General features: G+C 41.6%; 1 protein-coding gene across 1 annotated transcript in view; it reads left to right on the top strand.

Annotated features, from left to right (window-relative positions):
- Nucleotides 1-19,688, top strand: part of chrna8 (cholinergic receptor, nicotinic, alpha 8) — a 220,670-nt gene that overhangs the window by 65,547 nt on the left and 135,435 nt on the right. The window contains exon 2 of the mRNA XM_078394919.1: nucleotides 2,631-2,770. Coding sequence (XP_078251045.1) covers nucleotides 2,631-2,770 — 140 coding nt within the window. The remainder of the gene's footprint in view (nucleotides 1-2,630; nucleotides 2,771-19,688) is intronic.

Below are 19,688 nucleotides of genomic sequence, written 5' to 3'. Positions count from 1 at the left end.
TCTTCTTGGCCAACCAATTCTCAATCCATGCCATTATAATACCGTAAAATCCCATGTCCTCTAATTTTGCACACTAGTCTCAAGAGAGTTGAGAGTGAAGAAAGTTTAATTATCATATGCATCGCAACTGGAACAATTCTTTTTATCGTGTCCACACATGCTAGATATTGTGTTTCAGTTAAAACTGAACACAACTCTTAGCAATATCATTGTTCTCTGTGAGATCCTCAGCTTTGCATTTGTGCTCCAATAGGGGACATCTCAATAGGTGCCCCATAATTTGTGGTTCAGGGCCATATATGCAGATGACATCTTCAGTGTCTATATAATCCCACTTCTTGAGAGTCGCTTTACAATGACCAGTACCAGCTGTCAGTCTGTTGAGGCATTTCCATTCAGCCCAGCATGATTCGGCCCCAGGAACAATGAAAAATTCTTACTTGCCGCAACCTTACAGGCAACCATTAACATATCAACACATCAAATAAATATACAATCCAAAATAATACAATCAGTTCTACTAGGTAGCCAGACCATGATAGTGCAAGCCAAAGTAGGTATTGTAATCTTATACAAAATCCATGGTAGTTCAGTACTGGGGTAGGTAATGCAGTGTGATTCAAGAGCATGATGGATGGTGAGAAGAAACTATTCTTGAATCTGGAGGTACCAGTTCTCAGGCTCCTATATTTTCTTCCCGATGGCAGCCCCGAGGTTAACGCGTGGTCAGGGTGGTGTGAGTCTTTGATGATTTTAGCTGCTTTCCTGTGGCAGAGGTTCCTGTAAGTCCTTTTGATGGTGGGCGAGGTCACTATCTGTGATAGACTCGGCAATGTCTATCATTTTCTGCAGCCTCCTTTTTTTCTTAGTTGTTTGAGTCAACAAACTAAGATGTGATATAACCAGTCAGTGTGCTCTCCAATGTACACCTATAGAGGTTCAATGAAGCATTCCAGAAGTAGAATTATTGATGAGCTTTCTTTGTGATTGCATTACCGTGCTGGGCCTTGGGCAGATCATAAGAGATGTGCATGGCCAGGAATTTGAAGCTGTTGACTCTCTCATAGAGTTAGAGAGTGATACAGCGTGGAAACAGGCCTTTTGGCCCAACTTGCCCACACCAGTCAACATGTCTCAGTTACACTAGTCCCACCTGTTTTGTCCATATCCCTCCAAACCTGTCCTATCCATGTACGTGTCTAACTGTTTCTTAAACGTTGGGATAGTCCCAGCCTTGACTACCTCCTCTGGCAGCTTGTTTCATACACCCACCATTCTTTGTGTGAGGACCATTTGTACTCTCCACTGCCATCCTTCCAATAAAGACAGGTTTATGGACCCTTAGCTTTCCATTTTCCACGTCAACAATCAGGTCTTTGGTCTTGCTAATGTTAAGAGCAAGATTTGATCAAAAGCCTTGTGAAAGTCTTAATACACTATATTTATGGATTTCCTTGTCTATTTTACTAGTTAGATCCTTTAAAAAAACTCCATTGGATTTGTTAAGCATGATCGGTCTCTCGTAAACCCAGACTGAGTTTGTCCAACCTGGAAAGTCTGTGGTCCATTCTCTAACCTTTCACTGATTTTAAGCAAAGATCAAGCACATTACATGAGAATACTAAAGTGACAGAGAAGCCGGAGACCTGTGCATATGGAGATCCAGCTGACCTCATTGGTAGGATCACATTTCCATAATTGATTCACTAATACCCCGACCGCATTCACAGGTAACAAGTGAGATTTTGTTGCAGAGTATTTCCTCTGATGATCTGGGTAAATAGTAGCAATGGTGTCTTTATTGAACCTGTCTTTATTGGAAGGATGTGGTATCAGAGTGTGACCAAAGAAACAGATGGACACAATGTGGGAGAAACTTGACCCTTGTGATTGCTGGATGAATTCCTCCTGTACTTGAAACCCAAACTGAATAAGGAGAGTTGGGTGATGGAGACTGCAGTAAGCTTAATGCTTTCATGAGAGGTCTCTGCCAGGAAAGCATTTCCTCTACAGTAGTTCTGCCATTGTGATATGATAAATCATAAACCTATGCACCAAAATCCTGCCAAACATAGACACAAAAAGCTGGAGTAGCTCAGCAGGACAGACAGCATCTCTGGAGAGAAGGAATCCAGGTCGAGATCCTGAAAAAAGGTCCTTCCTCACCCATTCCTTCTCTCCAGAGATGCTGTCAGTCTTGCTGAGTTTCTCCAGTTTTTTATGTCTATCTTCGGTTTAAATCAGCATCTGCAGTTTCTTCCTACACATCCTGTCGAATATTACCATTATGAAAGTTGAACTCAGAAAGCAGAAATTCCTTTAGATTAAATCGATGATCTCTTATTAATTAACAAAGCTCTTGTGAGATTTATTATACATGATATTGATTTCTTAGAATTGTTATGATCCCAAGTCTGTAATAAGTATTTGAAACTGAACAATATTTGCCTTTTTAAAAATTTAGTAGCCATGTTACAATCAGTTAAGCCTTTCTCACAACACATTGTTAAAAAGACAGAAGTTGCTAAGATATCTCGGCCAATAATTTTGAATGTACCGAGACAGCAGTCATTACTGTGCGTTGTGTTCAGGAACGAACGGAAATTAACAGTACTCTCTTTAATGTTGAGATTCACAGCAGAGCGAATACCAAAGAAAACTCTACAGGGATTTGATGAAAGGCTACAATCATTTGGAGCGTCCTGTACTGAACGACTCACAGTCTTTGGTTGTTGAACTTGGAATAACGTTTATACAGATAATTGATGTGGTGAGTCATAAATTAACAAAGGTTTTTCCTTACATTATTGTTTCAATCACCTGTCAACACATCTTGGTTGTTGCACTGAATATACCATGAATAATTGTGGGCGTCACTAGCCTTACCTGGTACACATTGTACTTCTAAATCAGAAGAATACTGGATGAGTTCTTTTTTGTTTGGTGTTGGCGGCACGGTAGCGCAGCGGTAGAGTTGCTGCTTTACAGCGAATGCAGCGCCGGAGACACAGGTTCGATCCTGACTACGGGTGCTGCACTGTAAGGAGTTTGTACGTTCTCCCCGTGACCTGCGTGGGTTTTCTCCGAGATCTTCGGTTTCCTCCCACACTCCAAAGACGTACAGGTATGTAGGTTAATTGGCTGGGTAAATGTAAAAATTGTCCCTAGTGGGTGTAGGATAGTGTTAATGTACGGGGATCACTGGGCGGCACGGACTTGGAGGGCCGAAAAGGCCTGTTTCCGGCTGTAGATATATGATATGATATATGATATATGATTGTGTGTGTTATTGCTTGTTTTTATTGCTTATTTTTATTGGTCTTATTGTTGGACTGTGGGTAATCTTTCATTTCACTGCACATTTATGTGTATGTGACAAATAAATTGACTATTGACTATTGACTATTGAGTTCAAGCCTGGCTTGAGGATTTGAGTAGGGACTTAACTACTTTTGTGGAGCAATGCAAAGCCATTGAATACCATATAAGTTACCCCATTCTACAGGTTACTTTTAGTATCAATAACTCAAAATCACAAATTTTGTCCAAACCAAACACATTTATCGAATTTAATAAGAACTCTATCACGATGCAGCACAAGCATTATACTCATGATTGCACAAAGGCTGGGGTTCCTGGTTGCTTGGATCAATCCGAGGATCAGATGGGATGAAACAATCCGTTCTCTCTGTTCCAACCTCCAAGTAGTTTTTTTAGACCACTTAATTCCCAAGATAGCTAACGACCAACTTTGGGCAATCTTTCCTTGTACTCCACTTTGAGCAGACAGCCTAAGGGATAGTCCTTGACACTCAACATACAGTACAGCTCTCAGTGATTGGTCAGCTGACCAATGACCGGTCATAAATATGTTGCATCTACCACAGCCCGTCAATATTTCGCCAACCTGCATATTTGTTTTTTCGAGAGGCATATCTCTCAGTTTTGACCACATATTGTTGATTGTTCACTGGTTCTCTCAGGAAGGTGAGTCAATAGTAGCTCATCGTGTTGGTCCTCAAATCCCCAAGCAACCAATCCATGATATACTAATGTCTTTGCCTCCACATCCAACAAATCATTCTCAGGCATTTCTGCCATCTTCAACATGATCCCGCCAGCAGTCACATTTTCCAATTCCCCACCCTTTTTTGCTTTTCACAGAGACCACTCCTTCTGCAACTCCTTGGTTCACTCATTCCTTCCCACCTAAATAGCCCCACCCCAAGTACAGTCTCCTGCAATTGCAGAAGACTGTAACACCTATCCCTATTTTTCTTCCATCGTATCCATCCATCCATCATATCAACCTCAGCAGCTCTTCCACAGAGGTACACATGTACCTCCTCTTACCTTATGTGCTGCTTTCAGTGCTCCCGATGTGGTCTCCTTTACATCTGCAACACCAAGCATAGACTAAGCAACTATTTTGCAAAAACACTTGCATTTGGTTCATCAAGGCCTGCAGGATTTCCTTGATGTTAACCAATTTAACTCGCCTTCCCATTCCCATGCTGACCTTTCTGTCCTGGGTCTCCTCCATCTCCAAAGTGAGGCCACATGCAAACTTGAGGAACAGCACCTCATATTCCTATTGGGGAGCTTACAACCCAACTGTGTGAACATTGAATTCTCCATCTTTCGGTAACTAACCTACTAATACCACCGCTCGTTATGCCCCCTTTTCCATATGTTCCTCCCTCTCTTCCCTGTTTACCACATGGGTGTGCACCCATTTTTCCCTCCTCATGTCTTTTCTTTTCATATCTCCTTATCTCATACTTTTTTGTCTTTTCATCTCTGGCCTTTGTCCAACCATCTGCCAATCAACCCCCCCCCCCCTCACCTGTATCCATCTATTACTTGCCAGGCTTAGTTCCATCCCCACCTCTTCCAGCTTTCTCCCCCTTACTGCAATCAGTCTAGTGAAGGGTCACAGCCCAAAGCATCACCTATCCGTTCTCTCCACAGATGCTGCCTGACTTGCTGAATTAGTTCAGCATTATGTGTTTAAAAATTTTTAAAAACCATCATCTGCAGCTCTTTGTAACTTCAATGCGGCTTGGTTTTTATCATTGTTTCGCCTTTGCCCCTTGTTTGTTTGCTATTTCAAACTGATTATGTCTCCCTTCTTCCTATTTCAGTTTGGCTGTACATCATGTCTGGTTATCATATTCCACTTCTTTTCTCAAGTACTTAGTGTGCTCTAAAATACATGGGTCATATCATGTCTAGTTCATGAGTTGTACATCGTTGAGCACTGCCTGCTGAGGAACGGCAGCAATGTCTTCTTTTATCATTGGCTGGGTTCTACCCTCAGGCAACAACAACTAAAGTTCATCAGGATTGTCGTTTTTCACATTGCATTGAGATGTGATGGTGAAGTTAACTTCTATTTAGTCCAGACATTCATTCACATCCGATAAATATGACAATATGCAACATGTCGCTTGCATTATCTATCTTATGAATTCATTGAGCCACAGAGCAAAGAAACATTTACATTGACATTCTGAGAGTAAATAGTGTCATTTTGAATTTTTGTTTACCATGGCTATATGAGCAGATAAAAAGGCAGAAATTCCATGTCTGTAACATGATTTAGCATTGGATATTGTTTGCCATAAGAGAGAGGTTGAGTAGGCTAGCCTGTACTTGCTGGAGTTTAGAGGGATGAGGGTGGATCTCATTGAAACTTACCAAATAGTGAAAGGCTTGTATAGAGTGGATGTGGAGAGGATGTTTCCACTAGTGGGAGAGTCTAGGACCAGAAGTCATAGCCTCAGAATTAATGGACATTCCTTTAGGAAGGAGATGAGGAGGAATTTCTTTAGTCAGAGGATGGTGAATCTGTGGAATTTTTGCCACAGGAGGCTGTGGAGGCCAAGTCAATGGATATTTTTAAGGCAGTGATAGGTAGATTCGTGATTAGTACGGATATCAAGGGTTATGGGGAGAAGGCAGGAGAATGGGGTTAGGAGGGAGAGGTAGATCAGCCATAATTGAATGGCAGAGTAGACGATGGGCCGAAGGGCCTAATTCTGTTCCTGTTGCTTATGACCTGATGACATGAACGTATGACTTGGTTTCTCTGGAGATAAGGAGAACTCATCAAAATTTACAATTATTTTTACAGGGATTGATAGGCTGTCATATCAAGAGGATATTTCTACTTATGGAGAGTCTATAGGCCGATGGACATAGAATAAGAGGTAGATTGTCAGGCCAAGAAAATGAGAAATTCCTTAATTCAAAGAGCAGTGAATCTTTGCAATTCTCTACCAAAGGAGGACTGTAGAGGTACAGTCACTGAGTTCTTTCAAAATAGAGATTGATAGAATTCTGGACATTATGGCAATCCATTAAGATGGATAATGCAGGATATGGTGATGAGGGCAAATATCAGCCATGATCTTGATGAATGTAGGGCAGACTTGAATGGCTAGATGGCATACCCATGCTACTGCTCCCTTGGTTCTTATGTTCAATACAATTACGGTGCTTTCAGAAAGTATTGAGACCCCTTCACTTTTTCCACATTTTGTTATATTACGGCCTTATTTTAAAATGGATTACATTTATTTTTTATCAACAATCTACACACCATACCCCAGAATGAAGAAGCGAAAACAGGTGTTTAGAAATTTTTGCAAAGTAATGAAAAATAAATAACTGAAATATCACATTTATGTAAGTATTCAGACCCTTTGCTATGACACTCAAAATTGTGCTTAGGTTCATCCTATTTCCATTGATTATCCTTGAGATGTTTCTACAACTTGATTGGAGTCCACCAGTGGTAAATTGAATTGATTGGACATGATTTGGAAAGGTACACACCCGTCTATATAAGGTCCCACAGTTAACAGTGCATGTCAGAGCAAAAACCAAGCCATGAAGATGAAGGAATTGTCCGTAGACCTCCGAGACAGCATTGTGTCGAGACACAGATCCTGGGAAGGGTATAAAACAATTTCTGCAGCGTTGCAGGTCCTGAAGAGCACAGTGGCCTCCGTCATTCTTAAATAGAAAAACTTTAGAACCACCAGGACTTTTCATAGAGCTGGCCGCCCGGTCAAATTGAGCAATCAGGGGAGAAGGGCCTTGGTAGGGAGGTGACCAAGAACCTGATGGTCACTCTGACAGAGCTCCAGTGTTCCTCTGTGAAGGTGGGAGAACCTTCCAGAAGGACAACTATATCTGCAGCACTCCACAAATCAGGCCTTTATGGTAGAGTGGCCAGACGGAAGCACTCCTCGGTAAAAGACATATGACACCCCGCTTGTAGTTTGCCAAAAGGCACCTAAAAGACTCTCAGACCATGAGAAATAAGATTCTCTGGTCTGATGAAACCAAGATTGAACTCTTTGGCCTGAATGCCAAGTGTCACGTCTGGAGGAAACCAGGCACCGCTCATCACCTGGCCAATACCATAGCTACGGTGAAGCATGGTGGTGGCAGCATCATGCTGTGGGGATGTTTTTCAGCAGCAGAAACTGGGAAACTAGCCAGGATCGAGGGAAAGATGAACGGGGCAAAGTACAAAGAGATCCTTGATGAAAACCTGATCCAGAGCGTTCTAGAACTCAGACTGGGGCAGAGGTTCACCTTCCAACAGGACAACAACCGTAAGCACACAGCCAAGACAACGTAGGAGTGACTTCATAGCAAGTCAATAGACAATAGACAATAGGTGCAGGAGCAGGCCATCCGGCCCTTCGAGCCAGCACCACCATTCAATGTGATCATGGCTGATCATTCCCAATCAGTACCCCGTTCCTGCCTTCTCCCCATACCCCCTGATTCCACTATCCTTAAGAGTCTGTGAATGTCCTTGAATGGCCGAGCCAGAGCCTGGACTTGAACCCGACTGAACATCCCTGGAGGGACCTGAAAATAGCTGTGCATCGACGCTCCCCATCCAACATGACAGAGCTTGAGAGGATCTGCAGAGAAGAATGGGAGAAATTACCTAAATACAGGTGTGCCAAGCTTGGAGCGTCATACCCAAGAAGACTTGAGGCTGTAATCGCTGCCAAAGGTGCAGCAGCCCGGGGCTTACCTGGGCGTACCTGTATCGGGGCCGCTCCAGTACTTCCCCAACATGTGGACTGGACTTTGGACTTTCTGTTTGTAAACAGTGCCAAAATATGGCAACTGTGCGTTTGTGGGTTGTGCCACTGATAATTTCACTGCACTGTGTGCATGTGACAATAAAGAACTATTGGACATTGTGTTCAAGCTCTAATATGGGGAATTTTGAGTTTCAACATAGTGCAATCATATAATTCTAGTAATATTGTCTGACTTTGTCTAGAAATATTTCCTTTCTTTTCCACTGTGCATACATTGCCAAGGGAACAGCTGGTCAACACCCATGTGCCTTTTAGCGTGCAGACTCCTGAAGATCAAAGATTTCCACAATCAGATGTGTGAACTCTGGCTGAATCCCCTCTGACTGAGAACAGAGATGAGGGGTTGGGGTAGAGTATTCTGAGCACTGAAGCGTGTCTGTGTTCAGATGTAGTCAGTTTACTTAAAAAGTCGGAATGCTGCCTGGATTAGAGGTTATTAGCCTTAAGGAGAGGTTGGACAAACTTATTTTATTTTTCTGGAGTATCGGAGGCTAAGGGAGACCTGGTAGAAGTATGTAAGGTTATGAGAGGCATAGATAGGATAGACATTCAGAACCTTTTCCTCGGTGTAGAAATGTCAAAGACTGGAGTGTATTGCTTTAAGGTGAAGGAAGACATGATAGTGGTATTTAAGAGCCTTTCATATAGGCACATGGTTATGCAGGAGATTAAGGGATATGGATCACATGCAGGCAGAGGAGATTAGTTTATCTTGGCATCATATTCAGCACATTCATTGTGGGCCGAAGAGCCTGTTCCCGTGATGTACAGTTCTATGTGTAGGAAGGAACTGCAGAATGCTGGGTTACATAGTCACATAGACAATAGGTGCAGGAGTAGGCCATTCAGCCCTTCGAGCCAGCACAGCCATTCAATGTGATCATGGCTGATCATCCACAATCAGTACCCCATTCCTGCCTTCACCCCATACCCCTTGCTTCCGCTAGCCCTAAGAGCTCTATCTAACTCTCTTCTGAATGCATCCAGTGAATCGGCCTCCACTGCCTTCTGAGGCAGAGAATTCCACAAATTCGCAACTCTGTGTGAAAATGTTTTTCCTCGTCTCAGTTCTAATAGCCACAAAATGCTGGAGTAACTGGATGGATCAGGTAGCATCTCTGGAGAAAAGGAATAGGTGATGTTTCGGGTTGAGACTCTTCTTCAGACTGAGAGTCGGGGAGAGGGAAACTAGAGCTATGAAAAGGTACAGAACACTGTTCACCCAGGAAAGTTGGAGCCCACAATGATCCATTGTTGGCTGTGGAAGAGGTGATAAAGAGGGGATACAAACAGTGAAACTAGCCGGATGACTAGGGTGGGGGAGGCACGGAGGGAGAAGGAATGCAAGGGTTACTTGATTATATTCTATGTTCTATGTTTATACTCGAGGCATTTCACGTTTGTATGACTCGTGTTTTTGCTGTATTAAGCAATGGAGAGAAGATAAACAATTGCTTTGTTAAGATTTCATGCAAACAGCCCTGTGTTATTCACTGGTAGAAAAGTCAGGCAGGTTGATGTGCAAGTCATGGAAAGTTCACATTTTTTCCACAAATTGTGCTGACTGAAAGTTTTGGGTTAATGAATGTTGCTTCTGCAGAGTAGTAGGGAGTTCACTCCACATCTAACTAGTGTTTTCTTTAACCTTGGTTCTGAAACATTGGTTTATCAAAGGTGGAAAAGTGTTTTACTTCCAACCAGTCAATCCCCTTCTTATTGAATGAAGTCACCCATGAACACCTATGGCCTTGTTTTAAGTGCTGCTGCATTCTCCCAAAGAGCATATTTCTGCACTCAAGCTGGCTTTTTCACTTTAGCAAAATATTTTTCAGCTGGAACGAAGTTTTATTTCTGGATGTTCACTGTTCAAACCTGAATAATGTGAGCCATAATTTAAGTACTTAAATAAAAATAAAAGCCAGAACACTCCAACCAGAAAATAAGATGAGGTCCACACTCTGGCTTAAATCAGTTAATAATTTTCAGACTTGATGGCAATTTGACTTAAAATTTCTGTAGACAATTTTTAAATTTCTACTTAGTTATATCTTAATGATTTGAGACATAAATTCTATTGTGTGTGAATGGAGGGGTTGCCTTGTGCAGGTTTGTGATGGATTTTCAAAGCTGACTTTTGAGAAGCTTAGAATATGGTTCCAGGAAAAATTTCCCCTAATTGTGCAATATTTTGTCAGTGGTGCATGAAATGAATCTGATAGCGTGATTACCATTCCAAGGAGCCGTTACATACAACAACAAATAATGATTGCTTCACCTCCTTGTAGAAACCAGCCCATTCATTTATTTTGTTTTATATAAGTTCCAAATAAAGAAAAGAAGTCTACTAGAAATGCAGGTCAAAATCGGAATGATGCCAAGTGACAACTAAGGTCTGTGCAATGTGTTTGAACCTTTCAACCCAGTGAAGGTGATTCTTTTCAATTATAATGCCTGTCACATCTTTGATTCTGTCATGAACTATCAGAAGAGTCTCTGTACTATTGACTGCAGCGACACTCTTTCATTAGTAGGAAGAAAAACAGCCAGGACTGGAAAATGTAAAACATAAAAGTACCAAGGAGAAAGAGGCTGAAGTAAAAATAAAATGTTTGCATTTTGGACCTCAACCATTTTAAACGTTCACATTCTTCTACTGGCAACTGATTTGTGTTTGTATAATGTCATATTCAAAATATTACCTTCAAGTAAATCTATCTATTTGCTGCATCAGGGTGCAGTCTGAGCATGACAGAGGGTGGCTGGTGAATTTGGGGTAATCATGCTTGTGCAGGGATCCTGAACTTGGGAACTTGATAACACCTTCTTTGGGAAATGTTTGCGGTTTCTGATTATCTCACTTCCCTGCAGAACCAGCCCATTTACTTGTTGTGTAGGAAGGAACTGCAAATGCTGATTTACACCGAAGATAGACAGAACATGCTGGAGTAACTCAGCGGGACAGGCAGCATCACTGGAGGGAAGGAATGGGCGACGTGTCTGAAGAAGGGTCCCGACCTGAAACGTCACCCATTCCTTCTCTCCAGAGATGCTGCCTGTGCCATTCACCTGTTTGCTGCTTTTGTAAGTGCCACATAATTTGTTCTTATTTAATAATTTGTATTTCTTAAACCTCTATTGTCAAAAAGGAAGGTTTAAAATAAGTGGGTGAGGTGAAGATTCAAATAGGAAGGCTAAAGGACGAGTAGAGATGTAGGATGAAAGAAGTTAGTGATGGAATTAATGGATTAAGACCGAGATTGTTGGAGATGAAACCACTATAGCAGTAATGGAGATGCATTATGGGCAATGTTAGAGGAATATAAAGAAATAAATAAATCAGATAGCACTAGAAAATATGGGACAGAGCTGTCCACCCAGAAATTTATCCACGATTGGTGGCACTAAATGCACTTTATTAAGGCAATCAACCACCACAGTTTGCCTCTGGTTTATTCCATTGACATCATTCCATTGTGATGTCACGCTGATTGTGATGTATGTTGGGGGATGTATGTCAAAAAATTGGAGGAAAAAGCCCCACCTTCTTACCATTCCTGTTCCCTTCCTTCCCGCTTTTCCTCCTTCGCTTTGTGCCAGCGCCTTCCCTTTGGCGAATGAAGCTGCAAATGCTCCCTAGGCATTTACAATGCTCACATTGGCTGAGTACTGTTGGCCAATGCAATCGAATGGAGTGGGCCCACTACAAAAGAGCAATGTTAATGTTAGATAGTTGAGGAATTTATGGTTTAGTTTAGTTGAGAGATACAGCACGGAAACAGGCCCTTCGGTCCACCGAGTCCGCACCGACCTGCGATCCCCGCACACTAACACTATCCTACACACACTAGGAACAATTTATCCTTGCACCAAGCTATTTAACCTACATACCTGTACGTCTTTGGAATGTGGGAGGAAACCGAAGATCTCGGAGAAAACCTACACGGTCACGTACCTAGGGCGAACGTACAAACCCTATACAGACAACATCCATAGCCACGATTGGACACGGGTCTCCGGTGCTGCGAGCACTCTAATGCAGCAACTCTACCGCTGCGCCACCGTGCCGACCGTAACTAAATTGTGTTTAGTTACATATTTTAATTGCTTGAATTCACTTCTTTAAAAATCAATAATTAAATTGTTTGGTTCTTAGTAGTTCAATTGTTTTGAATATCTCTGGATTCTAGAGACTTTAGAAGCGTTCAAAGCTGTTTTCATGTTGAAAAGTGGTTTCAATGGCTGAGAAAGATTCTTTTCCAGTGTTTTCGCCCTCTGGCACCCCAGTGACAATCATCATCCTTGGAATGAATTGCTGCCTTTGAGGGTAATCTGGCTAAAGCGACCAAAATGAACAGTGTCTCTGTACAAAGCAAGTTCACACCCACCAGATGAAGCAGTGGTAAACGAGGCTGGTGCTGCCAGTGTGGAATACTGGACCATTGTTGTCAGTCTGTGAACTGAAAGAACACAGTTTTTTAAAAACATTTATTCAGACTAAAACAACATCTGCCAAGCACACAAGCAGAAAAGTAGGGCAGATGTGTGTTTACGTCTTGCAGGGTGAATGTGGAATCCCTTTTAGTGTTTGGTGATATTTAAGAAACATCCTCGGGTGCTGGCAATGGCATTATCCAGAGCTGGACCCATTGAAGCATAGTGTTAAATATTCACGATGAGCATACTGCAATGGGTCAGAATTTGCAATGTATCTTGTCCTGTGCCCTGGTAAGACTATTGCTGCTGCTAGCTCTAATTGTTTTGTTCATAGGTTCATGTCCAAGGTGATAATTGCACAAGAAGAGTGTTTAGTATCTTGGTGAATAACAGAACAAACAATGAGTCTCTTAACATGTTTTACACAGGACAGAAGCTAGGGGTAGGGATGGTCAGATCAATTTCCCTCGGGGATGAATAAAGTTCTATCATATCATATCGTCGTGATTAGGGGAAGATTAACAAAACCACACAAATTCAATACAAAAAGGAAAGGAAAGATTTTAAAAGACAGCTTGGATTATGCAAAAACAAAATGCACAGAAAAGAACAATGGGAAAGTGAATGGAAAAAAATAACATCTTAACTATTTTCCCAAAGGAATATGACTCAACTAAATTATGGTAATTTTTTTTGTGCTAAGGCAAATAAATGATCATCATTTACATTAGATAATTAAAGGGTTACTTGGATAATTAATTGCTAGACTTAATTTTTATTTCAAGATTAATATCCAATTAACATGTAACTGCTTCAACGTTATGAAAGGGCTGGTAGGTGAAGGTGATTTGCTGGTTCTGTGATTCTCGTGGTGGGTTGGCACAACATGTCTGGGAACTTGTGGCTCTTCAGAATTTATGGCATCTTATCCTAGACACAAGTTGCTGGATAATTTATACTCTAACATGTCCTTCAAATGTCATTCTTTCAACGGAATTCTTGGCCCTTACTCTGTGGTCTGGTGATATTATAAATTGTCCTCGGCAGTAATACATTTATCTCACTTTGACTGTAATAGAACTTTTGGCAACTGACCAATATAGCATTGAATATTATTAGATTTACTTTAGTGCCTCATTACTTACAAAAAACAGTCACTTAAATACAGCATTTTTAATATTTTCTCAAGGTTTCTAAAGGCTAAGCTAAGACATGCATTGAAACAGTCCTTACAATTGATGGTTGGAGGATTTAAGCATTATCATATCCACTGCAGTGCTGTACGGTGCGTCAAGGAGGACTAAGTTGCCTGGATACTCTGTAGCAGTCACTCCTTCGAGATTAAATACTGTGTGATTACAAGTGGAGGCAGACACGGGAATCCAAAAGGTAATACTGGTGATATTGCTAATATTACTCCAAGAGCTATAAAGTTCTTGCAATCTGTGTGGATCAGAGCAGAGGTTGCAGGGTGAATGAACAAAGTGAGTGAACCAACATTGGTGGTACAGGGGCTGTTCAAGTTGGGGGAGTGATAAGTAGTGTAATTCTATTTGGTCACTGTTGTATTAGGGGGATAGATATTGTTCCCTTTAGACATGAGAATGAGACTTGAAAGCTGTGTTGCCTGCCCATGGTCAGAGTTAAAAACATCTTCTCAGGATTGGAGAGAAACTCAGAGAGGGAGGAGAGTGGTCAAACGGTTGTGGTCCACAGTGGTAATGGTCTATATTGGAACCAATGACATAGATAGGATGCAGAAGGAAGTTCCACTGAAGCTCAGGTCCAAGCTAAAAAGCAAAATCACATATATTATAATCACTGGATTGCCATCTGAACCACATGTAAATTGACACAGAGTAAATAAAATCAGAGAATTGAATAAATGGTTTAAAGACTAGTGTGGGGTGAGTGGGCTGTTACTCATGGGGCACTGGCACCAGTGTTGGGAAAAGTAGTATCTGTTCCACTCAGATCGACACCATTTGGATCCGGCTGTGACCAGTGTCCTAGAGACTTGAATAACTATGGCTATAGATAAAGATTTTAAACTACATTGTGGGGGTGAGTGGTGGAGTGAGGCATGTTCTGGTGAGGGGCAATTCTTAAAGATAATACGATACGAAACAATATGATGGAACTTTATTTATCCCAGAAGGGAAATTGGTCTGCCAGCAGTCATAAAACACAATAAGATACATGAAACATGAAATTAAAGTGACGAGTGGAAAGTCCAGGATTTGAGATGTGCAAAGATTGGGGAGGGGGGGGGAGGGGGAAGGTAAGTCAGTCTACCCCATGACAGAAGGGAGAGGAGTTTTACAATTTGATAGCTACAGGGAAAAAGGATCTCCTGTGGAGTTCTGTACTGCATCTTGGTGGAACCAGTCTGTTTGCTGAAGGTACTCCCCAGGTTGACCAGTGTGCCATGGAGAGGGTGAGCTGTATTGTCCAAGATGTTCCGCAGTTTCAGCAGCATCCTCCCTTCCAAGACCACCTCCCATGAATCCAACTCCGTCCCCAGGATGGAGCCAGCCTTCCTGATAAGCTTGTCAATTGAGTAAAAATAAACCAGTAGTGGGGATAGCGAGATGAACAATGATAACCAGGGTCTATCACTAAGGAACAGTGTAGAGCCATAATCCCTTGAATTGGAAAAATGGTACAGTGCCTAAATTGAAGGTCGGTAGTCTGAATGCAGTGCATTCATGACAAGGTTGGTAAATGAAGGTACAAATGAAAATGAATGTGTGCCATCTAATAACTATTACAGAGGCATGATTGCTACGAGATTGAAGTTGAGAATTAAATATTCCAGCACACTTAATATTTAAAAGAGATTGACAAAATGGAAAAAAAAAGCAATGAGATAACCCTGATATTAAATAATGGAATGTAAACAGTAAAGAAGAAGGATAATAACTCCAAAAACCAAGAAGGGGAAGGGGACACACGAGACTGCAGATCTGGGATCTGGAGCAAAAAGCAAATTGCCAGAGGAAATCAGAAAGTCAAGCAGATTTGTGATGCCTGAAAAGAGTTATACAGCAGAAACAGGCCCTCCATCCCAACTTGTTCATGCCAACCTAGATGCCCTATCTACACTAGTCCCACCTGCCTGCATTTGGCCCATATCCCACTAAACATTTCCTATCCATGTACCTGTCCAAATGTCTTTTAAATGTTATTATGGTACCTGCCTCAACCACTGGCAGCTGGCATCTGGTTGCTCATTCCATATATCCACCACCCTTTGTGTGAAAAAGTTGCCCTTCAGGTTCATATTAATTCTTTCCCCTCTCACCTTAAACCTATGTCCTCTGGTTCTTGAGTCCCCTGTTCTGGGGGAGAAGCGTAGGAACTGAAGAGGAATCAGCTTGGATGGAGTTAAACAATAACATGGGCCTGAAATATTTGGTGGGAATTTTCCACAGACTCCTCAGAAGTAACGGTAACACAGAGCACAGTATAAATTAGGATATTAGAGGTACATGTGATAAGGTAATGCATTAATCATGGGGTACCTTAATCTACAAATAAAAGTAACAATGTGGATAATGAATTCATGGAAGATGATTTTCTAGATCAGTATATTGATGAACCACTATGGGAACATTTATTCAAGATTTTCTATTATATAATGAAAAAATGTTAATTAATAAGTCTGAGGAAGGGAGGGAGGAACTGAGGAAGTCCTGACCCAAATGTTCTCCAGAGATGCTGCCTGGCCCGTTGAGTTACACCAGTACTTTGTGTCTTTAATTAATGATTTGGTTGTTAAGAGGGCTCTAAGGAAAAGTGAATATAATATGATAAAACTTTATGTGAAATTGAAAGTGTGTTGGTTTAATCTGAAACTCTTAAACACAACTAAATATTCTCATATGACATAAAAAACTGAGGGCAAAGTGTCCCAGTGTGGATCTGCTGTTAAAGATAGTCAGCATTTCAAGCAGTATCTGGGGAAAAAAAGCCATATTATTTATGCTTCGTTTTCGACAGATATTGAGTACTTCCAGCACTTTTCATTTTGTGTTTCCAACATGTAATAGTTTTTTTTTAATCAATTTAAAGACAGTATTAGATCAAAGAAAATGGCTATGATAAAATAGCAGCAAGCCCAAAGACAGGTAATATCTCAGAGATCAAGAAGGAACAAGTTATAGTAGAAAAAATGGAAAGGTAAGGTTTGTTCAAATGTTAAAGATTGAAAAGTACTAGGGTTAAAAAGTGACCCGGGTAAATTGGTCAGTGGAGAACAGTGATATGTTGACTTTAATTTCAAGAAGATTTGAATACAAGGATAGAGATGTCATGCTCCAAAATATTCCTGATGAAGTTGCATCTGTAATATCTTATACAAATCTTGTTTACCTATCTAAAGTATGATATGATTATGATAGAGAGAGTGCAAAAAAGGTTCACCAGATTGATTCCTGAGTGTTTGCCCTTCTCCTAAGAGGCTTTGATAGGATTGATGGCTGAAGTATCCATAATCTGGACTCACAATCTCAAAATTAAACTCCCAGTCTCAAAGTTTGGCCCATTCAGGAGACAAGGAAACAAATCTTCATCCAGGAGGTGGTGATTCTTTGGAATTCTCTACACAAAAAGGGCAGAGAGGATCGGCCATTGGGTAGATTCAAGAAAGGGATAAATAGATTTTTAGATGTTAAGCTAATCAATTGATCTGGGGTTAGGATAGGAAACTGGCACTAGGTCATGATCTTATTGCAATTAGTCATTGTTTATTATTCCAGATTGGCGTTATTTGTAGAACAGGCATGAGGGGCCAAAAGGCTAACTCCAGAATCCATTTATTGTGTGTTTCTGCTGCGTTCTTAGATATTCAGGACCTGTTTTGCATTGAGATTTTTCCAATTTACTGATTTCAGCGAAGATACCATCTCTCAAAACAGCCATTAGACTATTTGCTCTTATGAAAAAAACATATTAAAAAATTATCTTGCCCTATTTTGAGAAAGAACAGAGGTGCTATTCCTTGGTGGCCTTGTCAACAGGTGATTTGGTTTTTTTTTAAATGAAAGTGATCGTGCTCAAACAGTGTGAATTTTTGATTTGTCCTTGGCTGCAGAACTTGGACAATTAGACAATGGACAATAGACAATAGACAATAGGTGCAGGAGTAGGCCATTCAGCCCTTCGAGCCAGCACCGCCATTCAATGCGATCATGGCTGATCACTCTCAATCAGTACCCCGTTCCTGCCTTCTCCCCATACCCCCTCACTCCGCTATCCTTAAGAGCTCTATCCAGCTCTCTCTTGAAAGCATCCAACGAACTGGCCTCCACTGCCTTCTGAGGCAGAGAATTCCACACCTTCACCACTCTCTGACTGAAAAAGTTCTTCCTCATCTCCGTTCTAAATGGCCTACCCCTTATTCTTAAACTGTGGCCCCTTGTTCTGGACTCCCCCAACATTGGGAACATGTTTCCTGCCTCTAATTCTGGGAAGAAATAATGGTTTACGGAAGATTCAGAGAAAGTTTATAAAAATATTGTCTAGTATGTTTCCCAGTGGTTGAGGGATATGCATCATGAGGTGAGATTGGAATAGCTAACGCTGGTCTGGAAAATAACCTGTTCCAAGGTTTTAAAGTTGCTCATCAGTTTTGATTAAAAGATAGAAAAACATACAATGTTTCTGCTGAATAGTCATTAAAGCCAGCTTTTTGGAAGGACACTGCTGTCTCTTTCAGGGAAAGTTGTTTCTGTGTTTTTATAGGCTTCGATGAAACAATGATGAATGCTTGTCGAAAAATTAGACGTCTCAATTGAAATTAAAATGTTCAGTTATGCCAAAGTAGCAGTTTTAAAGCTTTTATGTCATAAATCCAAATACCATCAGGAAACATTATAATATAGGGATTCCTAATAAATTGGTTATTTAGTTATTATTTCCAATTGGTGCTATTTGTATTTGGAAACCACACCACAAGATCCATTGGCACCTTGCCCTGCAGAGCCTGCAGGATATTCCCTGCTGACCACTACATGATGGACATGGTCAAAGTTATTGGTCTAGAAGAACTTTTCCATAAATGACGGGTGGTGCAGCTGGATGGCACATTGTGTGACATTGGTGCCAGGCACATCCTTCACAAAACCAGGTACAGGTAGAATCCCAGCAAGTAATAACATTTGGCGCCCATGTGGTTTGGCTCTAAGCACAGCCTGATGCAGCCACACACGATGGTAGCCATAGGATGAGGGTGACATTGGGCACACTTTGACTTGTGCATCGTGATCTGTCGGACCTGCTCCATCTTTGATCCCCAGGTGAACCTGTAAACTGCGTGAGTGATCGCCAAGGCAGAGTAGTGGGGGATGGGCCACACCTGCTCCAATTACAGCAGCTCCGAGAGTACCTCATACCTGATGACCAATTGTTTTCCGGTTATCGAGAGGGACTGCTGCTTCTACTGTCTCAATTTTTGTTTGTCCTTATCTTTCCACTCCACCCAATTCACATTGCACCCCTCAGCCCCTTAGAACCAGATCCCCAGTACTTTCAGGTGGTCAGACCTAATGGTGAAGGGAATGGAGGATCAGATGGATTCAGCAATCGACCCTACACACAGAAAAAACAAGACAGGGGAGAATGGGCAACGCTGCCTGACCTGATGGGGAAGCTATCCATTTCCCACCCATTGTTTTCGACAGATATTTGCGTAGAGCAGTTGTAACCATTTCCTGATTCCCTCCCAAAAGGCCATTTTGGAGAGCATGCCCATCAATGTACATGGAGAAAATCCTGTTGAAGACCTCCTCCCGGTCCAAGCTCACCAGGCAGGAGTCCACGCCTCTGTACTGCATTTAGGCAATGGTATTACTGTGCAGAACGAGGCTGCCCAAGCTTTTCTTGCCAGGTACAGCACAGGTTTGGTCCTGGTGGATCACTTGTCCCAGGGGAGACTTGACCTGGTTTGCAGCATTGGACAGGATCTTATAGTCCCCATTTAGCAATGAGATGGGTCTCTAATTTCTGATATCATCTTTTTCTCCGTTTTGCCTGTGGATGAGGGTGATGACGCCCTTCCTTGTGGAGTCTGACATGCTGCCAGCCAGAGGTATAGCATTGTACATTTCCAACAGGTCC

This window comes from Rhinoraja longicauda, chromosome 3, assembly GCF_053455715.1.
Source record: "Rhinoraja longicauda isolate Sanriku21f chromosome 3, sRhiLon1.1, whole genome shotgun sequence".
Classification (NCBI taxonomy): Eukaryota; Metazoa; Chordata; class Chondrichthyes; order Rajiformes; family Arhynchobatidae; genus Rhinoraja; species Rhinoraja longicauda.
This window is presented reverse-complemented; position numbering and strand designations above follow the sequence as displayed.